A 25092-nucleotide genomic window follows, 5' to 3' on the forward strand; every position below is an offset into this window, starting at 1 on the left:
ATATTTTGTATATTTCACCACAACACAAAAATTAAAAACAAAACAAAATAAAAGCACAGTAGTCAGAGGTTGGCCTCTGACATTTCTAGGCACTGAAATTGCACTAATAAATCAGATAAGGTGACACTTAGATACAGGTGGAGGAAGATAGATAATAAATAAACACACACATAAAATTATTTTGGATTTTGATAAAGGCCACAAAGATAATAAAACTGTGATATAAAAGAGAATAATGGATGAGAGAAAAGGATACTAATGAGATTGGGTGTTCTAGAAGTCTTCACTGAGAAGGTGATAACATGAGCTGAGACCCAACAGAGGAGCCGTCCCCACTTGCCCAGCAGAGAGAAAGCCAGGGTAGAGGGCCATGGGTTGGAATGAGAACAGAAAGGTCACTGAAGGTGCCTCCATGTTCCATGCTCTTCTTTGTCTCAATGAATCTGCACAGAGTATTTCTTCCCCATATGCCTTTTTCTAACTTCTTTGCCTGAATAAATCCTAATTTTCCACTGAAACTCAATTAAGGTGTTTTTTATTCCAGAAAGTCTTCCATAAAATCTCAGACACAGAAATATTTTCCTGGGCTTCAATAAGGTGGCTCCTGGAAATTATATTTTATTATCTAAGCAAGAGCAAAATTCCAGGTTTTAGGAAACTTCTGAAAGAAATTCAAACTTAGTCTAGGGCTTTCTGTCTTCTCATTTTGCTATTCTCAGTCTTTGGCACCAAAAGGACACACCGTTTGTCGAATTGCATTTAGAGACAGAGAGAAGATCTCTGTGGTAGGAGCTCCAATCTCCTCTGTTAATCTCCTCACAGCTCTCTGTCTTAGCTGCCAACAAGATTTCCAACTTCACTCCAATGGTCAAAAAGAAGGACCAGATGTTGAAATGATGGATATGCTAATTAGCCTGAGCTGATCACTATACATCCTATGTATCAAAACATCACTATGTACCTCAGGAATAAGTACAATTATTAATTGGCAATTAATAAGATAAAAAGAGGAGAATCAAGAAAAGGGTAAAAAGAGGTTTCAGGGCTACATGTCCCAGAGCTGCTTGGGAAAATCAGTGTTCATAGATAAGGGTGTGGAAAAAAATAACAACATCCATCATTTGACACTGTATCAGTGTTGTGAAGAATTTTTTTTAAGCAGACTTTTACAAACAAGAAGGGAGCCAGCAAGGAACCATGGAGGATGGGCTTAATTTGCTCTTTCTGTGCATGCAGACAGCATGCCACTCCATGTTCCCTAATGCTCAGAAGGAGAAAGGGAATAGGGTGTGATACAAAAACCATAAAGCTATGTGATTGCTTTCCCTGTTCTATCTCACCTGGAAGCCACCTGTAAACACACAGCTTCAGAATTCAGCTTCAGAATCAAGAATTGCCAAATTATAGCACAGGCATTATCAATTCTAGAGAGTTTTACTGTATGTCTTTGTTTCTAAAAATTCAAACATAAAATAATTAACCTCTATTTAGAAAAATTATGACTGTGCTAACAGGGTCAAAGATTAATGAGGGTGAAGAGTAAGTAAAAATGTTCCCTGCCATATGCATAATTTATGAGGATGATAAACTGAAGCACGGGTTTATGTCTCAGAACCAACAAATGATAACAAAAGATTCTTGAGAACTGTAACGTTTCAGGTTCATAAATTTCCAAAACACGATCTATTGGCTCTCTATATTTTTCCAGGAAACATGTTGAATGGCATAAGCTGTTAAGCCCATAACTTTAAAAGCTGGCAATTCTTAATTGTGTTTTGTGATGAGTGACAGAGAAAATATGGGTAACTAAATAATGGCCTAAGAGAAAATAACCCTGAAGTATAAATGTGAACATTTGTACAACAGAAACAAGAGAAAGTGTTCTCCATCATTGACAAACTACATGATTGTGTCTGAATAATAGAAACCTGATGATCTTATTGCTAGCACTTTCTTGTCAATCATCATAGTCAGAAGTATCAGTTTTATACCGAAAAGCAATTCATTTGAGGGCCAAGGGAAGGTATCCAATACATAATGCCGTTTATCAAAGATATTATCATTAGCCTAATGTTCTTGATACTTGTTTGTGCCAAATGAAAGCCGCATATAAAGAGTTGCTTATACACATTTTCTCAGGTGAATAGAAGAGTACACTTCCTTGAAAATAAATTTTTAAAGTATTTATTTAAAGCAATATCAAAGAAAAATTTTATATCTAATTTAAAGCCAAATTTGCTGTTTTATGTTTTATAAGGCACACTTGTCACTTCTTAAACAGTGCTGTGTAAAAGGATAAATTTGTACAATGTTTTGGACACACACAATTTCAAATTTAACTGTGGGGGAAGAAAACACTTTCAGATATGAATTAGAAGACAGTGGTTATATGTAACTTAATTAGCTATAAAGAAACTCATGGGGATTGAATTCCAAGCTCGAAAAACCTAGTGTGAAATTAAATACTTAATGACTTGTCATGGTTTCGTGAGCCAGTCTGACAAGTCCTCAACAGGCATTTGCATCTGCCATTACAGAGTGGCAGGCACTGAAAGATTTGGTCCCTAGGAGGGGGCTGGGGTGGAGCATTAGGGATTCTATGATCCATGTTGCCTCTGCCTAGCAACAGCAAGTGTGTGCACAAGCATGGAGAAGAGAGAGGCAGAGGCTCAGCAATTGGTCATTGAGCATGCTCTACAGAACAGCAGGAGAGAAAACCAAGCTACAGGAATTCTGCTTTATATCTCTTTTCTACAGGTCTCACAATTATTCATATCGCTCAGTATAGTCTCATGTATGCAAATCCTTTCTGTGAGTATAGCTGAGATTCTGAGGTGTAGCAGTCAGGTTCAAAGGGCATGCATAACCAATGCCTAGAATATATTTTAAAATGCAATTCAGATGGGCAAGTTAATATCAACTATACACTATACAATGTAAGTTGCTTTGAAAGCCTATAATGGGACGAATTATTAGGGGACTGGGATAAATTTATATAGTATACTTTTTTGGTGACAATGTATATCTAATATGAATAGTTTGGAGTACTGATTACACCAATAGACTTAAGAGGAACTAACTTTTTTTTTTTAGAGACAGGGTCTCCACCCAGACTGGAGTGTAGTGGCTCAATCATGGCTCACTGCAGCCTCAACCTCCTGGGCTCAAGTGATCCTACCATCTCAGGCTCCTGAGTAGCTGGGACTGTAGACACACACCACCATGCCTGACTAATTTTTGTATCTTTTTTGTAGAGACAAGCTTGCACTGTGTTGCCCAGGCTAGTCTCAAATTCCTGAGCTCAAGCAATCTGCCTCCCTTGGCCTCCCAGAGTGCTGGGATTACAGATGTAAGCCACCATACCCAGCCCAAACTTCTTTTTAATATTCAAATCGGTAATGTAACCCACAAGAAACAGATAAATGTTTACAACAAATGTTAAAATGTTCAATTATGAAGCCAACCCTTTCCTACACTTTCTGCTGCATAATATATGGTAGAATCATGTATTTTGCTGCATATGCTTAGCCTTTTATATTGGGGGCCTAGGAATGGACAAAACATAGTAATAATAATAATAGCTGATAATAATGGCCACTCTTTCCTGAGCAAATATGCCAGGAAATATGCTAATCTCTGTACTTGCATTATTATGTTTCATCTTTGCAAGGCAACCTATTTTAGAGAAGAGAAAATAGAAGTGCCAACAATAATATGTCCAACATTACATCCTTGGTTAGGAGCAGGAAGGAGCATTCTATCCAATTCGTAGACCTTATCTATCTATCTATCTATCTATCTATCTATCTATCTATCTATCTATCTATATCTACATTATTTGACACGGTCTCATTCTGTCACTCAGGCTGGAGTGCACTAATACAATCTTGGCTCACTGCAGCTTCAACCTGCCTGGCTTCAGGTGATCCTCCCACCTCAGCCTCCTGAGTAGCTGGGACTACAGGCACATGCCACCATGCCAAGCTAATTTTTTCTTCTTTGTAGAGATGGAATTTTGCTATGTTGCCCAAGCTGGTCTCCAACTCCAAAACTCAAGTGATCTGCCTTGCCTCAGCCTCCCAAAGTGTTGGGAATTCAAGAAAGAGCCACACAACCAACCTGTTTTTATGCTTTTAATATAGTATTTTATTTCAACCACAGAGAGATGAGTTACCATACACCAACAAAACACTTTTCCCACAGTTCTTATACCCTTAGATGATCAGAAACTTACATGGAAGAAGATATGTCTATGGTATATGCACTAGGGATGGAAAGATTTCTTTTCTCTATCCCCTAGGCTACTTATCCCAGGAAAGCGAAAATGTTAATATATAAGCCCTTCCTTCTATGTACAATAAACAGCCATCAGTCATTCCTTGCCTGGTTGTCTTTCCATTCCCCAGGTCTACTCCTCCCTTTTAAATAGGATATTGATTTCCTACCAGACTCTTTTGTTTTTCAGGAAGGGGAAATAAAGAAATGAAAGCTCTGAGAGTCCTGAGAAATGAGCAGGATGTACAGTAGGTAGAGAGGATGGCTTCTGGTTCTAGGAAGCCATAATAGAATAAGGAAATGGTAGGGTGGACAGTGAGATGAGGAGAAAGATGGGAAACATTTGAAATAAGTTCCATGGAATGCCATGAATGCAAGGACTTACTGAAGCCAGATTTCTGCATGCAGGATGCTATGCAGAAATAAAAGCTGTGGGGTGACTTTGATAATCAGACACATTTGGGGACCATTTTCTTCTGTACCTGAGAAAGTCGAGGAAATCTACAGAAACCTGGAGTCACAGGCGAAATTATAATCAACAATTTTAAGTAGTGCTTAACCTTTACTATACTTTGGAATTATCTGGAGAGTTTGAAACTTAAAAAGTTTCAAAAATGTGGTGAACATCCCAGATGTTCTGATTTAACTGGTTTGAAAGTGGGATATACACAGCAATGTAGTGTTTAAAAACTTCCCAGTTGATTCTAATATAATCCAGATAAAACCCATTGCAATAGATGAACAAAGAAATAGGGCAGATGTCAAGGGATTCTTAATATAAGGTCTTGTAAGAGGAAATGTTGCAACAATATTAAGAATGTTCCCACTTGGCTTAAATATAGACTCTAAGCAGTGATGGTGGGTATTAAGAAAGGTAAAACTGAAGAGTTGGGCAGAATCCACATCAGAGTGCTGTGGCAGTTGGACTTTATGTGACATATTACAATGCTTAACACAGAGCTCTAGTGCTCAAATTTATGATGACCAAACTGAGGGTTTCCCCTGAGCATGGGATTTTCAATTGTATAACTGGAAAAGTTTTTTCCTAGATTTGCCTTTCCAAAAAATAAAACAAAACAAAAAACTTTTAGTAGTGTTGTGAGTAATGTTTTAGAGGAGGTTAATATTAAAGGCAAGGTGTTCAATTGAAGAAGCAAAATCTGAAAACAAATATAAAAAGAAAAATCAACATTTGCAATAAAGGAATGTTTCCACCATACAAAAGGGAAAACAATAACTAATTTTAACCTGGATATAATTTAAGGGAAGCTTTCTCAGAGAAAGTGGTATTTGAGGAGACATTGGAGGACATGAATCTTTTCAAAGCAGTTTAAACATAGAAGAAACATAAGGGAAAAGGACATGGTACATTTTATTGAATCTCATTCAGATAACACAGTGTGTTAAATGAGAAAACCAAACTAAGGAAAAGGCATTACCAACTTTACTTACACAAATGACTCAGCTATGAAAGGGAACGCCATATGCACTATGGTGTTTTCTCTCATGTTTCTCCCTAGAAGTACTCTCTTTGCTCTCCTTCTCTAAAGTTACTTGGTGTCCATGAGAAAAAGTCTCCATTGCATGAGATTTTTTAAACTTATTTTTAAAAATATTCATAACATGAGATATTTTCCCCCAAATTATGTATACTCTGATATGTCATTTACAGGCACAATAAAAAATGAAAGGTGTGCTTTAGATATCCCAGATTAAACAAGAGTGAAAAAGGAGAAAAACAAAAGATTCTAAGACAGTCAGTAGTTAACAATGGTCAGCTATGGTGTCAAATTTGTAGCAAATGCAAAGGTCTAGCATGGCTGCTGACCAGGCACCAAAATCCGCAGGATTTAAGAGGAGAGAGTCATTGTTTCCCAACACCAACCCAAGGTTCTTATGTGACAGCAAGGATGCAACATTATTATTAATATATCTGTGTGATTTTCTTTTAAAGATAGGTAGGATACAACCTTGAGGGTTAGTAATTTCAAAATATAAGGTATGTAGAGAGAGATGTTATCTTCCCTCAACTACTAACAGAAGCACAAAATGACATCTTACTATAGATCTCAGGTACGTAGATAAAGAACATGAGTGGTGTTTTACTTTGTTTGTTGATTGTTGTTTAATATGAAGTTCATATTTTAGTAAGATTGGATTTATATGACTTACTGCCTTTTTCAAGTAAAATCTGAATTAAAAATATTATCAATAAACTTATTGATAAACATCAATAAAGAGTTGATAAAATAAAATCCATGATATACAGACAAGTATGGTTCTAGGCAGTTTTAAGAAAACACAGTCTGCATGTCTGCTCTATCTGTTATTTACTGCTCTAGCAGTCTTGCGATATACCCCAACTCTCACCCAAGTAGTCCCTTAGTTGTATTAAGGCTGCACCTTTTGTGTTTACTCTGTCCCTACATTCTCCCCGCCTCCCATGTCTCCTTTCTGACAGCAGTCTTGTTTTTCGCTCCCATATCAAGGGGTTTTAAATAAATCAAGAAACACAACCAACAATCTTGAGAGTTGTAAGAGAGCTTTAAAGAGCTGTAATTCTGGAACATTAAGAATTAATTTAGTTTACCATGCCATGGGTAGTGTCTGATTCACATGAACTCTTCATATTTCCTCCATTCCCCCAAGACTGGACAAACAGAAAGTTAGGGCAGAGGGCTGGTCAAAGATGATTTTTCTCCTTCTTTAACAATCCCATTAATGTATAGGACAAAACCCAGATTAGGCCCAAAGTTTAAGCTAATGTTGCAAAGCTGCTGAAATACATTCATGAAAGGGAAAGGCAAATTATATATAATATATGTTATATATATATATATAAAACATATATATATTACATAATATATACATAAATATACATAATATATAATATATTATATACATATATATTATGTATATACATAATATATACATAATATATAATATATATTACATAATATATACATAAAAATATGTAATATATATATTATAAGCAGGATATAATATATATCATATATATGTTATAATATATATTATGCTTAATATATATAATTATTATATATATATTATATATATTATATAGTTATACATATATCTTACACTTAATTAATTACCATAGTACATAATTAAGGACCATAGTATATATGGTGTTCCCTTCATAGCTGAATCATTTATGTAAGTAAAGTTGGTAATGTCTTTTCCTTAGTTTTGTGTTCTTATTTAACACACTGGGTTATCTGAATGAGATTCAATAAAATTTACCATATCCTTTTCCCTTATGTATGTTTCTTCTATGTTTAAATTAAATATGTGTGTGTGTGTGTGTGTGTGTGTGTGTGTGTATCTTATGCTATTTGCTATGTAGAGATTACTTTTCACTTTAATTTAAAAAGCTATAGAGAGTTTGAATTGTAATGTTTTTACACAGAATAATGTATTTCCTTGCTTTTTGTTGTTATTCAACATCTAGGCCACTCTGCCTTTTAATTAGTTACCTCACAATATTGTCAATCAGGTAACTAAAACTAGGGAAGGTCTTTGCTGTAAAAATATAGTTAACAAATACATTAAGCTCCCTATTCACATATAGTGATCTCACAAATACTAGGCAAGAGGAATGACTGCATGGAAGTAATTTTAACTGTCACAGACTCTGAATCTGCAAAAATAATACCAGAAACTAAGGGACAAGTTCTTTGTCTAAGACATGTCCTCAGTCATACCTCACCTTTATGTTACACTCAGGGGAAGAATCAGTTTTAAGGGTATGACTACATGGTTTTTTTCCCAGCGTCCTTTGATATTATTCATTTAGATGATTGACTGACATTGGGATGGAACTCATTGGTCAGGGGAGCAACCTTAAACCTTAAACCTGTCCCATTGCAGAATGATACTTGAAAGATTGTTGTTTGACACAGAAATGTAAAAGTGAAGTAAGAAGGAAAGGAAAAGTAGGCTTTACACTCTGGAGAAATCAAATGCTTCATCACAATGTGAAAACAAAGGAAACTTCAAGTTGAAATGCAAGACTTTCATTACAGGGGAGCTGAGTCATAAAATAAATTCATGTGCTCAACAAAACTAGGCTAGTAGCTTTAGTTTTCTCAGGTTTACCTAATGTGCAGCAGGATGTTGTCCAGGTGGAGGCAATATGGTTTGATGGTTAGAGCAAAGTTTTTGTAGTTAAGATCTAGATTTGCAACCTGGCGGCAATATTTAATAGAGTCACGCTGCACATTATATAACCCTCTGTGACTCAGATTTTTTCATGAAAAAAAAACATAAATAGTTCATACTTCAGAAGTGTATTTGGAGGTTTAATGTAATAAACCATATAAACAACCCAGTTGCTAACATACATTCATTTGAATTGATAAAAGATGTTTCTTCTACTAATATATGATCAATAAAATTACAGCATCATTAGCCTAGAATTAATAGAAATAAGAAAATTATTCTTTCTATAATGCTGCTGCTTAGAAAGAATATATAAAATGAAAATGTAAAAATATCTATGGCATGCAATTAATGCAGGCCTTTCTCTTTGAATGAGATTAGGGAAGTACCAGAATGAATCTGCAATCAAATCCTGGCAACATGAATTGTTCTAACATTTTGATTCATAAGTAAGCTATTATTAGGAGATTAACCTAAACACTGCAATTTATTCAGGCAAAGAAACATGCAGGGAACCATCCAGATCTAAGATCATCTGTGACTTCATTCAAGTGTATTCATTACTGAGTACCTTCTGTATGTCAGGGGCTATGGTATGACTAGTGACTAAGATGGGTATGTTCCTGACACCGCCTAAAGGAGGAGATGAAAATGTAATAACATAATGCAATACAGGGTATGTGTAATAAGGGCATTTATCAAACAGTCTATGGAGGCGTTTGCTTCATAGAATGCTCCCAGGGTGAGACCAGACGTGAGATGACCTTTAAAGAGGGTGCAGGACTTATTGTGAATTAAGGCTAATGAGAAAGCATTCCAAATCCTGAGAGTTGGACTAAAGACAAACCTCAAACTTGTTTAGACCAAACCAAGGAAAACTTTTGGTAAGAAAGATATGAAGCAAGACGTGCTAAAGCAGAGTTTTATTTAAGGCACATGATCTTACTAGAAAACCTTTAATATTTGAATTCAATAATTTCTGAATAACCTAAGAATACATGTTGTAAACACAACCTATGATTTTAAAGCATATATATGAAAGTAAAATATTATTCTTGTATTTTAAAAATAGTGCTATCAGCTATCCAATGTTACTTTACTTTGGAAAAATTGTCAATCTGAGAAAAATATGCTCTTTGATAGTAAATGCAATATATTCCAGAACAACTGTGTAAGAATTAATTTTAATTTTTTTCTCCATTGAAATCTCAAAACATTTTGAAAGGAAAAAATGCCAATACAATGTCTTTTAAAACTGTATATTTTTGGGAGGATTACTTGAACCCAGGAGTTTGAGATCAGCCTGGGCAACATAACAAGACCCCATATCTACAAAAAAGTATCTTTTAAAAAAATAGCACTAATTCTTATTTTCTTGTTACATGCTGTATGGTTTTTGGCTATCTTTTATCTTGTATTATTAGGCTCTATCACCCTCCCATAACCTCATATTAGCAAGAGTACAAACATCTTGAGAGAAGTGTTAGAAATTATAGAATGCATTCCATTGTTTTGCTTCTTACATACCAAAGACCAGACTAGAGTTGTGGCTTTTTCATAGATTTTGACATTGAATCCACTTTTCATATTTATAACATATACAGAGGAACATACGCAAACAAAAAAATGTTTAATGAGGAAGAACATTTTTAGCAGTTCAGGAACAAAATGGAGAACATCTATTCAATGTTTTATTGTCTCTCCTAATAGACTATAAGCTCTGTGAGAGCAGAGATCTGACATCATGGAACCCCAAGTGCCCTGGGCATTGCCTGGAATGTGCTCTGTGAAATATATGTTGAAAGAGTTATTAAATGAAGAAATGAATGCATGACCAAAGTGTATTAAATGATTTGTAGGTAAAAATATAAATATAAATATGCAAGAAGTTCAAATAACAATTTCTATCTCAAACAACTCTTTGACTGGAATTTGGCAGCTTCAGTTAGTGCAGTATCATTGATAACATTCTGTAATGAGGATATGGTAAAGAGTTTATGAGTATTTTGTTCCTAGGCTTTCACAAAAATTACTGTGGCCAAAGACGATGTTAAATCAGCTCTGCTGGCATGACCAAAATGAGGGCAGGCAAAAAATAAAGCTGAGTTCATTCACTGGCTGCAGAGAGACCTAAAGAGCAACAGGTGAGCAGAGCAGCTGCTTCTGTGTTCTTTCATTTTGTGAATTGAACATCTTGGGAACTTTATTCCATTCAACATTTGTAGGACAATATTAAAACTAAACAGCTATAGCATAAGAGAAGATCTTCACAGTCATCATATCAATTATTTAAAGCCCCCTCTCCAAAGAAAAACTAAAGAAAGCAAAGCATACTACTGTGCTAATTTGGACCTTCAAGAAGATTTAGGCCACATCAATATCTCAATATCTTATCAAGTCTAAAGCCTGAAATGACTTCTTATGTTCACATTTGCCACTTTGAACAGCTTTGATCATGTGAAGTTTTTTATCAATGTATTTTATTGTTGTGTAGTAAAATTATTCTAGTTCCTTGAAAGTATTAGATCTTTGAGTCCAAAACATAAAAACCTAAGAAAATTAGTTAATAATGCTGACATGAACTCAAAATAGCAAATGTGATTTTAGAGTTAGAGGGAATGGATACAAAGAAGCTGTTCACCTTGTTTCAGGCTCCCATCACAACTAGATTAGCTTATCTAATCACAGAACTACAGAAAAAAAATCAAGAAAGCAAATTCAGTTATCTTAATCCTTGAGTATTTAGTGAGTAGAAACAGACAAAGCAACCAGGACTTATATAGGATCGGCAAGGCCAAATTCAAAAGAAACTGAGTAGATGTTACAATTTAGAAGTCTTTTGCTTTTTCTCTTTCTTTTTTTCATCTTACATAGTATTTGCAAGTATTGTTCTGGAATAGATAATTACTATCATTTAAGAGTGAAGAGAGAACCAATATTTTCTTCAGAGAGAAGTAAACAGTCTTTTGAGAACCCACTCAAACACAAACCAATTATGCTGGGTGATTAAGGGTAAGAGATATGAGATTCTGTTATTTAATAGAGCATTCTTAATTTATGGGAATTTTACAAGAAATTTATTAATCCCTTGTGATGAACTTCTTTGATTTCTTATTCCTGACAAATCAAAACACTGAGCAAGGCATGAGAAAAGCTTTAGTATTCACATCTGCTATTGTACTAAAGGCTTTTCTTTTATTAATAATTTATAATAATGTATGTTATTGATATAAACAAAACAATACCATATTTACTGAGCGTCTTCACACACATCCACATATTTTACACTTCCTAAAAACCTATGAAAAAAATGTTATCTATATAAATACAGTTGTTCCCAAGTATGTGGGGGATTGGTTCCAGGATCTCATGTGGCTACCAAAATTCACGGCTGCCCTAGCCCTGCAGCAGTTAGCCCTATGGGACTCATGTATAGGAAATATCAGCCTTCCATATCTGCAGGTTCCACATCCTACGAATACTGCATTTTCCATCCACAGTTGATTAAATCCAAGGATGCAGAACCTGCAGATGCAGAGTTTATGAGTTTATAGACATATAAACTCATAGAGGGCTGATTATATATACATATATCAAATATTATTAATATTAAATCCATTAAGCAGATGAGAATACTGAAGCTTAAGGAAATCTATCTGTGACTCTCTAAAGTTACAGGACTTATAAATAGCAGAACCAGAAATCTCAGTCTGGAGATACTTAAAATTCATTAGTTTTTTCATTATACCATAGTCCATGTGTACATTTTAATACAGATGCCAAAAATATCAATTATTAAACCATTTATTACCACTCTTCAATGTGACTCATAATTATTAATCTGGCAGACAATAAATGTCATCTACTTACAGCTGAATAGAAAATGCTCTAAAACCCAAAACTAATTTTGCGAGTAGCAGTTTGCTTCAGTGTGATTAAATTCTATGGCATTTTGATGGATCAAGTCTGGCAACACTCACCTCTTTTTGACGGTATTTAATGGCCAATTTTAGTCTTGCAAGATCATTTCCACTTTGTTCTTCTATCAGGCTATTGTCATCTCGGTAATTAAGAATGATTTCCAGTTCTCTGGAACTTCTCGTCTGATCCAGTAGGTCCTTAGCAAATTGTTTGCACTGCCGTGACAGCTCTTCATACTCTGACTTGAATTCATTTTCCACCTTGCTCAGTTCCTGAAGCTCCCAACTTAACTGAAAGGCTGTGAGAAAAGGATCTTCACTTGACAGTGCAATGAGAGAGGGACTGGCCAAGGCCTTGTAGATGTTGAGTCTGGAGCGTGAGTGACGGAGGCTGTCCACATCTGAACTGGACACACATTCCACACAGTTACAGCGGACTTCATGGGGTCGAGGCACTGAGACCCCTTTCTGAACCAAGAGTTTTATTATCTCATAATTATTTGTATGGGCTGCCAAAATGATTGGTGTAATGTCCGGAGTGAATTCAGAGAACTGCTTATCAAGGAGTATAGGAGGCACCTAAAAAAGAAAAAGGTAGAGGTGAAGAATATTTATTCATTTGTTCAAGCCTGTGTATTTCCTGCACCATGCTATAGCAATATGGAACAGGGTTCATATGTCTTTGGCCAGGTTTTTCTTTTTTTTCTTGCAGGAAGATATGACCTTTTCTCCTACAAAAAACAAGACAAAATTGGAAAAAAAAACTTTCCAATATGATACATTATTCTTTCTTTAATCTGAATTATGACATTTTACAGCATCTTAAAATAGGTGGTTATGGAAACTCTTTACTTGATGAAAGTCTTTCTTTCTTTTAAATAAGCCTAACTTGTTTTCTAGCTGACAATCTTCGCTTTGCTTTCTCAGAGATGTTGACTTCTTAAATAATCAAGAAATACACTAAAAAGTAGCTAATGATTTGTTTTAAACCCAAGCTCTTTCTTTTCAGTAGAAGTCTCTTAATTCCTCATGTAGGTTTTGTCTTTTGTTTGATTTTACTGTGTTTTAGCTTCTGCTTTCCTATCATTCAGCCTAGTGACTAAAGGTGGCAGCAGAAAGAAGTGGGCTGGCCTTGTACTTCCTCTTTTCATTCATGTATTTCTGGTATATTTTCCAGATGACAAGAAGTGCTCCATTGCTAGCATTAGTGTTTTATCAGAAATAAACAAGCACTGAATCAAGTCAGCAGTGTGAATTCAAGAATCAGGCCACCAATGTGTTTATGCACGATTTCCTTTGGGTTATACTGTAGGGATGGCAATGATGAAAATAAAAATGGCTGCTATTTAGTAAGCATCTGCTAAGTACGTTAACCCTCACTCTTTATTATTCACATTTTACAGATGTGGTTCCTCAGTGAGTAAGTGGAAGACCTGCAATTTGACCTGCAACTTCCACATGCTTTAAAGATCTTATGTAATAAACACAGGTTCACCTGTCTGACACCCAAGCCTGAGTGAATTACACTACACTGTGTTGCTTTAGCAAAATTTTGGTTTAATATTTATTTTTGCTGGCACAGAGCCACAGAGGCGTTTATGAAAAATAAATGCTACCTAAGGACAGTTAAACAGGCATAGCAGAAAAAAATAATGATGCATGTCACATTAAAATATGCTGCTGGAAAAATGAAGGAAATCACAAGGGATCAGAGGAAAACAACCATGTGGAGAAAAACAACACTTATGATGACACTTCATTAATGCTACTTTTAAATATAGGTACATTTTTATGTACGAATAACATGGAAGATAATAGGAATGAAATTATCTATTTAAAAGGTTCTTTATAGAGGTATGCAATTATTTAACACTGAAGATGGTAATAAACACTTTTTGAAATGTGCTTATGAATACCAAGGTGACCACACTGCCTGTTAAGATAGTGTTTTACATTTGTGTACTTTGGAGCCATTATGAAGGTAAATAAAGGTTCCTTGGTCACAAGCACTGCAATCTCATGACAGTAAATCTGATAACCAAGATGGCTTCTAAGTGATTAAGGTTTGGGAAGGGGATGCAGTGTGAATCTGTCTGACAAAGTGAGAATTCATGTTCCAGGTGAGACCGAGTGAGTCAACTCGAGATTTCATTGTGCTGTTCAGAGTGGTGCAAAATTTACAACTTATGTATTATTTCTGAAATTTTCAATTTAATATTTTTCAGACCACAGTTGAGCATTGATAACTAAAACTGCTGACAGTGAAACTTTGGATATGAGGGGACTACTGTACTTTTAGTGTTTTCTGTGGCAGACAATGAGGGAAGACAAAACAATATTACTCATTTTCTATATTAGATGTATATTTAAGTGACTGATGTAATTGGAAGGCATTTTCTGGATTCAGTACAATTTCATTTTGGATTTCAATGCTTTTTAAGCCATCAAGAATTTAAAATTTATTAACCATAAAATATATCTTTGGAAAATATTGCAGGAAATTTTATTTTAAAAATATGTATAATATGACCCTATTGAATAACATACATATTTTTTAAAAAATAACAGTGTAATGATATTAAAGGGAGATATGATAAGTTTATTAAAATATGTAAGAATATACCAATAAAAATACTGCTTGAGTTTTAATGATCAATAAACCATTGCATATTATAATTTTTAAAAAATATATAAACATTTATAACCAATTGTTATAAATTATTAAACTTTATTATTTAGAATGATTTTTGAATGGAACTGATCTATAAGTCCACTAATAACAATTCATTGGTCAGTAAATGATATGGTTTGGCTTTGTGTCCCCACCCAAATCTTATCTTGAATTGCACTCCTCATGTATGGAGGGAGATATTTGGTGAGCTGTGATTGGATTATGCGGATGGTTTCCCCCATGCTCTTCTTGTAATAGAGAGTTCTCACAAGATGACTGTTTGATAAGTGTCTGGCGCTTCCCCCTTCTTGCTCTCTCTCTCTCTCTCTCACGCTGCCATGTAAGACGTGCCTTGCTTCCCTTTGCCTTCCGCCATGGTAATCAGTTTCTTGAAGCCTCCCCAACCACATGGAACTGTGAGTTAATGAAGCCTCTTCCCTTTATAAATTACCCAGTCTCAGGTAGTATCTTTACAGAAGTGTGAAAATGGACTAATACAGTAAATAACTAGTTTTAAATTACATAATTATGATTATTTTAGAACTTACTCTTACTCTAAAATGTATTTGAAATTCAACATGATATGTTGTCTTTACCATTAATTGCCTGGCACCCAGCTGGTCATAGATTGTTTGACATCAGGGACTGATTGTCTTAGCTGGACTCCACGTGGGACTCTGCTGGGATCCTCACTCAGTGAGACAGGCAAAACATTAGAGTTTACCTAGGTCTCAGGAGACAGATTTGGGTCTTCTCCAATTGTGTGAAAACAATAAAAACAAAACAAAAGTGTTTTAAAAAAATAATTGGCTGTTACAGAGTACTAACTATACGCCTGTATCAATTATTACATGGTGTTTGAAAGTCTGAGGTTTTCTTATTCTCTCATCACTTCTACATTTTTTATCTTGCATTCTTCTGTGTATGAAAGTTCTCCCTCTTCTCCTTTCTGTTGTCGGATATTGCTATGACCCCATGAATTTTATTTAATATATTATGATTCATCACTATCACTATTCATTTTATACTTGTTACTGAATTATACATATAGTAAAATGGATAAATATTAATACACAGCTTGATGACTTAAAAATCTGAACATGCTTAGGTAACACTATCCAGATTAAAACCTAGCAGAGTTAATGCACCCCACAAGCCTCCTTCTTGTTACCCTTGTCAGTACTTTTCTCAGATATAATCACAAATTAAAAGGTTATCAGTATAAATTACTTTCACACACTTTTTCAACTTTATATAAATAGAATCACAAAATATGTACTCTTTATGTCTAGCTTTCTTTGTTCAATTTTAGCTCTTTGAAATACATTCCTATTAGTAGTAGCAAAAACTGTTTTTTCAGTTCTGCATGATATTTCAATTTCTATTTTATTTCATTCCATTGTTGATGACATTTTTGTGGTTTCCAGTCTGGGGCCATTAAGGATATTGCTCCTATGCACATTTTATTTCTGTTTTGAAAATGAGGAAATAATATACTTATATGTTGATCTTGTATCTAGGAATGGAATTTTGTGTCACACAGTTTTCTTAAGCACTTATACCAACTCGTATGCCCACCAGCAATTATACTTGGCTTTATATATTTATTATATTTATGCCATTTATAAATAACTTTTTATTATTTATTGTCAAAAATGAGTGTTGAATTTTGTCCAATGCCTTTTCTGTTTCTATGGATATAATCAGGTAATTGTCTTCCTTAGTCCTAAAAGTATGGCAAATTAGATTAATAGATTCCTGAATATTGAAACATTCTGGCTTTCCTGAAATTAATCCCACATGGTCAAATGCATAATGTTTTTATTTTGGCAATATTTTTATTTAAATAGTTTGGAATCTATTTTCCTAAGTGAGATGAATTTCTAAACTTCACTGTACTGTCTTTATCGAGTTTTGGTATAAATGTGAAGCTTTCTTCACTAAAAGAATAAGAATCTCATGTCTATAATTCCAGCACTTTGGGAGGCTGAGGCAGGCGGATCACGAGGTCAGGAGTTCGAGACCAGCCTGACCAACGTGGTGAAGCCCTGACTCTACTAATAATACAAAAATAGCCTGGCATGGTGGCAGGCACCTGTAATCCCAATTACTGGGGAGGCTGAGGCAGGAGAATCACTTGAACCTGGGAGGAGGTTGCGATGAGCTGAGATCACACCACTGCACTCCAGCCTGGGGTACAGAATGAGACTCTGTCTCAAAAAAAAAATAAATAAATAAAATAAGAATGCTTTCCTCCTGTAGAAAACAGAGATGTGGCATTCATAACACACTTCAAGAATCGACTTGCTGTCCAGCTATGAAGAATGTAGTCTACTAGCAGCCTCCACCTGCTAACCGCTTCAGGTTCTTCCTCAGTTTTAAAGCACAGGACAATGGAGGAGCAAGCAGAATGGATGGACAGGGCCCAGCTATTTCTACCCAGCACAGGACATGGCTCACTAGGCAGACATTTTCTCTGGAGCTCCTCTTTACAATGGCAGGAACATTCGTCAGCTCTGCATCAGGGTCTAATGGCTTTCACTTCTTAATCCTGCTTCCTTTGCTTTTACTTTCAAAGAAGCTATTCAAAATACACACAAATGTAGGAAAATGTACATTTTATTTCTGTTTTGAAAATGAGGAAAGAATGAGAGACAGAGAGAAAGAGAAAGAAGGGTCTGATAAACGACTTTATGGTTAGCCAGCTAATAGAATAGAAGCTTTAGAAACGGGGACCCTACAGTTACTATAAAATTATTAATATAAAATATAAACCATTCTAAAGAAATAGACAGATCTTCAAGATCTTCAATTCTTTGCCTCCACTACTGAAAATGTGATTTTTCCAATATAGAAACCTCTTCAGGTGATACCCTTTCTTAAAATGGCTTATAATTACTTTGATTGATTCAATAATTTATTTATGTATTGAATCAACAAATATTTACTGAGTCTCTTGTCTGGCACTGCATTAGACATAGAGAATTAAGAAAAATGAAGATGAAGCAGTTCATATCCTCACAGAGATGACTGTTGTATTGGACAGAAAACTGGAACACAGATTTCCTGTATCTCCCAGGCAAATTGAATCAAATATTTATTTACTTCAAATCCAACATCATGGTTGGTATCATGAAAAAACACAAAAAATAAGAGACGAAGATTTGCAGTGTCACATCAGATGATGACCACATTTTAATCTGAAACTTTCAGTTCTGAAAATTTGCCAAGTACTTTCCAAAATCTCAGGGTAGTTTTTCTGCTTTATATATCTTATATTGGACTGGTAGAGTTAGAATACAATTAAAACTGTAAAACTCTGCTATGAGCCCTAGAACATAGAAATTAGTTGCTAACTATAGTTTTTTTTGTTCAGTATTAACAAGAATATGACACTGTGCAACATTTTATTTTCCTTAGCAAGAAGCAAATAATTGACATACTTGGAACAGAAAACTACAGATTCAAACTGTTCTTTTGGAAGTGTTAGAACAGTTGAGCTGCCGTTCTTTTTATACTTAGCAAAGTGCCTAGCAGATAGGTGGTGTTCCATACATGACCTATTGATTTATTCTGCACACAGACGATTACCATTTCTGTAGGGTGAAGCCATTAAATCAGATTTCCAAGCCATCCAATTGGAAACTGAGTCAATCTCACACAGCAAGGAAGAGCCAATCACAGACAGTGAAACAATGAACACTAAAGTCGACTCCTCAAGATTTTGTTCTCCGGAAATACTCCCTCTCTAGAAACATCAAAATACCACTTCTGCCCCCTCTCCCCCTCCCACATCCTTTTACTTTGCTAAATTTTCCTGGCTTTCCTTTCAGAATGTCCTAATGTTACAGCCTTTCATTTGTATACAGATGGTCTTTGGTGTATATAGAGACATAAATTCTCCAGTCTTTTTCCCTGGATTGCTGGTACATTTAGCTTATTTCAGATGTTATATCCCAGGATTACAGGTTTGCTGGTGGTCAAACTAAAAAGAAAATAAAGAAAATAACTTCACCAAATCTTACAACAATAAATTAAGTCACTTTAATGCCTTTCATTTAATCTACAAATAATTATTATACATAAACAATATGCAAGGCAATGTGCTGGATGGTAAAAATGTGTTTTGCCCTCTAGAAGCATAATAGAAAATTCCTCTCTCTTTACACACACACACACACACACACGCATACACGCACACACACACAAACACTGCATAATACTATACAAATGATTTTAATGAAAGAACTCAGTAAATGTTCTAAGAAGAGTGTGAATAAAACAAAAGGGAAATTAGAGATTTTTTTCACCAGAGAAGGATTTGAGTAGGTGTTTATATTTACACTGGTTGCAACTAGTAATGTAAAATAGTTATAGGAAAATGACAGCATCAATGAGAAGACATGACAGATTCATCTATAAAAATACTTTCTTTAGAGTATGATATCAGTCAAGATAGCTAAATAATTTTAAAATGCTTCAATGTAGATTAGGGCAAGATTAGAGATGCTTTTGAATAGCATTATTTTATAAACATCGGTGACATTATAGAAGAATTTAACCAGGAGAGTAATGGAATATTAACGTTATTCTAGGATATTTTTGAAGGATAAATTAAAATTGTAATGGTTGGAGGCAGGTAAAGAAGCCTGGTTAACTGTTACATTTTGAATTAGACTTTTAGCAATGGATAAGGAAAGGATATGATTACACCCTGCCAGACAGGAGCGATTAGAGAGAGAGAGAGAGAAGCATGAGATAGAATTAATTTAAAGCAATGATGTCAGAGAAGAAGAGGTCTCATCCAGATGATGCCCTGAGAGTCCTTTGAGTTCAGATTTTAGTTTCCCTAATGTTCACTTGTCTGGGACGGAAAGGTGAACAAAGGTGGAATTCAAAAGTCAAAAGATGTTCCATTGCAGAAGCTGCTAACACACATTTCCAAGTTCTAGCACTGGAAAGGGACTTTCAGAAAACTCTTGCATCCCATTAGGGCCGTGGGCTTTCCGTCTCTCTTCTGTCTTTCAGATCGCTATGAGTAAGGGTTGATAAAGAGGCTCTTCTTACTGGTTTCCTAGGAAAGCCAAGAATGCCACTTCAAACCACTGCTGCCATGGAGAATGAGCCATACTGAAGTTATGGAGAGGGCAGTGAAAAGCTGTGACTCAGGGACTCTGGTTTACTTACTGCAGCTGAGGCAATTATCAGTTGATTATCAACTTTACTACCCACTTCAATACTTTAAAGAAGTCTAAAATATAATCTGTTTGATCTCAGAAACATTTAGAAAAACCAGAAAATGTGCTTGCTGACCCTTTTTCATGCTTTGTTCTCAACATAGTCTCTTTTCTGTCTCCATCCCTCTTCTTTGCTTTATTCAATGTCTCCTTCCTTTTGTGGTTCCATTGTTATAAGTGAAGAGCATATTTTTCTAACAACACATAAAGTAAGTATATCATTGTAGGCACTCAATAACTTATTATTTTTCCATTAACTTTTCTTCTCAAATTTATAAAATTTTCCATCTAGCATATTTAAGGACATAATCCTACAGATGAAAATCACAATGTGCTTTACTTACTTTGCTGAAGTGAAGTCTATAGATATAAAGGCATTACACCCAGAAAAACATATTTGCATTAAATTATATACTCACATTACTAAGAAGCACACAACATACTCCCAAACACTTTTAAAAAATAAATTCCAAGTCATTGAATCAAATACTTCACTCAGCAATCTACAATAAAAGTAGAAGAGGCAATTAAAAGAGGACCCTGAAACCAAACCAAATAAATGCCCTTGTTTTTTATATTGTATAAATAACCGTAAGGTTGTTTGGTTTTTATTCTGTCTGCGCTTTATGAGTGTATCTGTTCAACATTTTTTCGCAGTTTTACTGCAAGATTAGTTACATTAATAACTGAATTACTTTGATATGATACAGCATTAATTATTATTGACATATACAAGGAATCCATTAACCTATAACTGATTGCTATTCTTAAAATATATCTACATGCTTCACCTTGAAGTGACTCAGCACCAATCTGAAGCACATATTTTAAAATCCAGAGTGTGATATTTTACACAAACATATTAGGTTAGTGCAAAAGTAATTGTGGTGTTTGCCGTTAAAAGTGATGACCAAAACCTCATAAAAATTTATCTCTGTCACTAAAATATACATGTTTGAACCATTATTAATCCTGAAGTGAAAATTTTTGGAGAGAAATTCATCCTGAAGTGACATTCATGTGATTTAAGAGTATTCATTCTATTAAATTCAGTATTTATAAAAAAGGCTATATTAATTGTATAAAAACAATTTACTGACATAATACTGTTTGGTGTACCCTAGATTTTAAGAATAAATGGCTCTTTTTTTCTTTTAAAGAAATAGGGTCTCACTCTGTTGCCCAGGCTGAACTGCAGAGGCATGAACACCAATCACTTCAAACCCCTTTCTGGACTCAAACAATCCTCCCACCCCAGCCTCCCAAGTAATTGGGACTAAAGGCACAGCACCACCATGCCTGAATAATTTTTTTATTTTTTGCAGGGAGAGCATCTCACTATATTGCCCAGGCTGGTTTTAAACTCCTGGGCTCAAGCAATCCTCCTACCTCAGCCTCCCAGTGTACTGGGATTACAGGTAGAGCCACTGCAGCCACCTGGTTCTATTTTAATTAGCTACATAATCTTAACGAAAGTCTCTTAAAGATATTAAGGGGCATTTGTTATATACAAATGAATGTTCCCTGTAACATGAAATTTCCATGGCTCAAATCCCTTTTTAAAGCTCTGGTTGATAGTATAATAATAGAAACTTTACGAAAAAGGTGCTTCTTTTCTCAAGGGCTTCAATAAAAACGTGCTAAATTCTTCAGCGTCCCCTTCTCTTTTACTCTAATATATCAAAAGCAACACTTAAAAAACCCAGATGTTAAGTATAAAATCTATCTCTCTCATACACACAGACTGTTGGATTTCTAATTCAAATCAACACGAGAAATTTCAACTTAAAGTTACATTTGAAATTTTATATAAAGTTATATTTTAAAATTTATTCGATTACAGTAATTTGGAACCTGAATTTATATACATGTGTGTGTATACATGTGCATGTGAGCACACACACCCATACATATATACACATGAACATAAACTACTTACACAAAAGCAAGTGGCTGTCTTGTGAATGAAGAAATGGCTAGATGAATGGCTGGATGGACGGATGGATGAATGAGTTAGGTTACAATCTTAACAAAATCAAAAGTGTTACTTTAGGCTGAAACTTCTGCCTTAAAAGACTAAACAGAATTCAAATTTGCACTTATACAGACAAAAAATTCTTTCTTAGTCTGAGCCTCAGGCTAATAATTTGCCGATATGTTCATGACTGGTGGCTTAGAGCAAAGACTCGTGTGCTTTTTACTTCTTCAAAATGGTTGCAACTTTAAATACACTAATAGGTTTTTTTTTTTTTTTCCTGAGATGGAGCCTTGCTCTGTCACCCAGGCTGGAGTGCAATGGCGTGATCTTAGCTCACTGCAACCTCTGCCTCCTGAGTTCAAGGGATTCTCCTTCCTCAACCTCCCAAGTAGCTGGGATTACAGGTACGTGCCACCATGCCCAGCTAATTTTTTGTACTTTTAGTAGAGAAGGGGTTTCACCATGTTGGCCAGACTGGTCTCAAACTCCTGACCTCAGGTGATCTGCCTGCCTAGCCCTCCCAAAGTGCTGGGATTATAGGCGTGAGCCACCACACCTGGCCTAAACACAGTAAGTTTGGTTTGACATCTGATGAAACTTTCATCCAGAAAATAATTATAATAAACAGCTTAAAAGAAATTAGACACAATTACATACATATGGCTGTAAATCAGGAGTTTTAAAATTTTTGTGTGTCATGGGCTTCTTTGGGCATATGAAGCAGCCAGTGGACCCTAATTAAGAAAGAATACTATTTCTAAAGAAAATCCATAGTATTATACTTAAAAATATATTTAAGTATATTTAAAATATATTAAAAAAACAAATATGCAATATGGTAACATACATGCCTCTCTATTACTATATTAAATAAAAAGTTATACTGGAAGGTAATTAGACTACTTTTGAAATAACAAACCTATAAATATACCAGATATATAGTGTAATAGTGATATAATAGGAAAATATCTACGATTTCTACTACTGGCAAAGACACAGGCAATGCTAGCAAAACTGATTTTTGGTCTACATTCATAACTGAAGGAAATAACATATTCCATTTAGAAGTTAGTAAAACTAAAGATATAATTTTTCTCATCTTAGTTCATAGATATCTTTGAAGTCTATCTAGGACATCCCTAAGTTAAGAAGCTCTTTAAGTATAATTTTAATTAGACTTGGAAGACAAATACAATTTTTAACTAGAAAGCACCAAGCAGATAGTTGTTTTTTAGAAGTAGTTGGAAAGTTAGGAAGACTTTCTGGAAAGGAAAGTGTGATATTTGAAAAATTTTTTAAATTACATATAAATTTACTAAAAAACAGTGTTCTATGATCATAGATGTTCTCAAGTATCAAGTAGAAGAAATAGCTCACAACACCCACACACACAAATATTTACTTCATGTGAAAAAATTCTGGAGATCTGGGGAAAGATCCAGAAGATCTAAAATATAAATAAAAATTACTTGAACACCTGGAGAAAAGTCAAAAGTGAGGCATAAACGAGAAATTTCTTATTCTAAGAAAAATGACGAGTCTGTGCACTGATAATATTTGCTAGGTATTTGGTTAATAGAATGAATAACAATGGAAATGCAACTAAAATCAAACTTTTTATATGCCCCCATTGAAACTCTGCAAGACAGTTGCAATTGTACCTATAGCCAATTGTCAGTTAAAAAAATAATAATAATAATGTGACTCAAGAATTCCAATAATTTTACATCCAGATAAGTTTTTCTTCTCTTAAGTTTTAAAATATTATCTGTGGTTATGCTAAAATTCAGAAAATACATCATGCATATGTATTATAGAAGCAACTATTTCAGAAGTTACTGTAACTAAATATTTGTGAATCACTCTAAATAGATGAAGGGAAAAGAGAAACAAGTTCAACAATAAATTGTGCAATATGTAGTCTTAAATGTTTATTTGTATTTTGCCTGGGGTTTAGTAATATAAGTGATAACTAACAATATTTGAAACAGAAGAGACATATCTTTTCTTGAAGCAGAGAGAACATCTAATAGTTTGGAATTCAGTTCTAAACAATTTCATTGAAACCTAGAAATTAGTGGGTAGCGTTCAAGGTTGGAAAATTTTTTTAAAAAGGCACTTTATTTTACCGAGTCTCTTAGGTACAACATAGATCTTCCTTAATTTACTCGCTATGTGGTCCTCTATCTTTCAGTTAGAAGTAATCAGCCTATTCACATACGTTAGTGACTTTTGACTTCCATATTATTTAACAGTTATTATATATATAACTACTATTCTTTGTTGCAGTTTACTGCTTTAGTTTTGTATTTTAAATGAGCAATAAACAAAAGTCTTAGTTGCTAACAAAGTAAGAAATCCTATTCTACATAAACAAAGATCAAAGAAAAATGAAAATAAAATGTAAAATTATCTGGTAAGACCACTAAAATAACTGTTATTATGTTAAATCCAACAATGTATGAAGGGAATAAAGTAGAGCTTATTTCAAAAATGCAAATTATTCTTATAATTATATTTTTAGCTATCATTTATTATGGCAAATAATATTTTTCAATGTGATGATACTGTCTGTGAAAAAGTGTTTCAAGAATTTCATCACTAGTCCTAGAAATTATAAGGGTTATTTACCAAAAACCAGTAGCAAAACTCATGATAAAGAGTGAAAATTTTTTTTCATTAAAATTAGAAATAAGACAGAAATGTTTATTCTTATCATGTTTACTCATCATTATTTTGGAGTTTCTACATAATGAAATAAGATTAGAAAATAAAATACTAAGAAACAAGACAACCTGTTCCTGTTTGGCAGATTACATGGTCATATATTTT

At 34.4% G+C, this 25092-nt stretch overlaps 1 protein-coding gene across 3 annotated transcripts in view; it reads right to left on the reverse strand.

The window, feature by feature from the left end:
• The window catches only part of TRPC4 (transient receptor potential cation channel subfamily C member 4), a 216182-nt gene that overhangs the window by 101260 nt on the left and 89830 nt on the right, over positions 1 to 25092 (reverse strand). For all 3 annotated transcript variants that reach the window (XM_021672834.2, XM_012469835.2, XM_012469833.3), the window contains exon 3: positions 12435 to 12953. In XM_021672834.2, the coding sequence (XP_021528509.1) occupies positions 12435 to 12953 (519 nt within the window). The remainder of the gene's footprint in view (positions 1 to 12434; positions 12954 to 25092) is intronic.

Source organism: Aotus nancymaae, unplaced genomic scaffold (genome assembly GCF_030222135.1).
Source record: "Aotus nancymaae isolate 86718 unplaced genomic scaffold, 86718_ANA_hifiasm-v0.15.2.pri h1tg000043l, whole genome shotgun sequence".
Lineage (NCBI taxonomy): Eukaryota > Metazoa > Chordata > Mammalia > Primates > Aotidae > Aotus > Aotus nancymaae.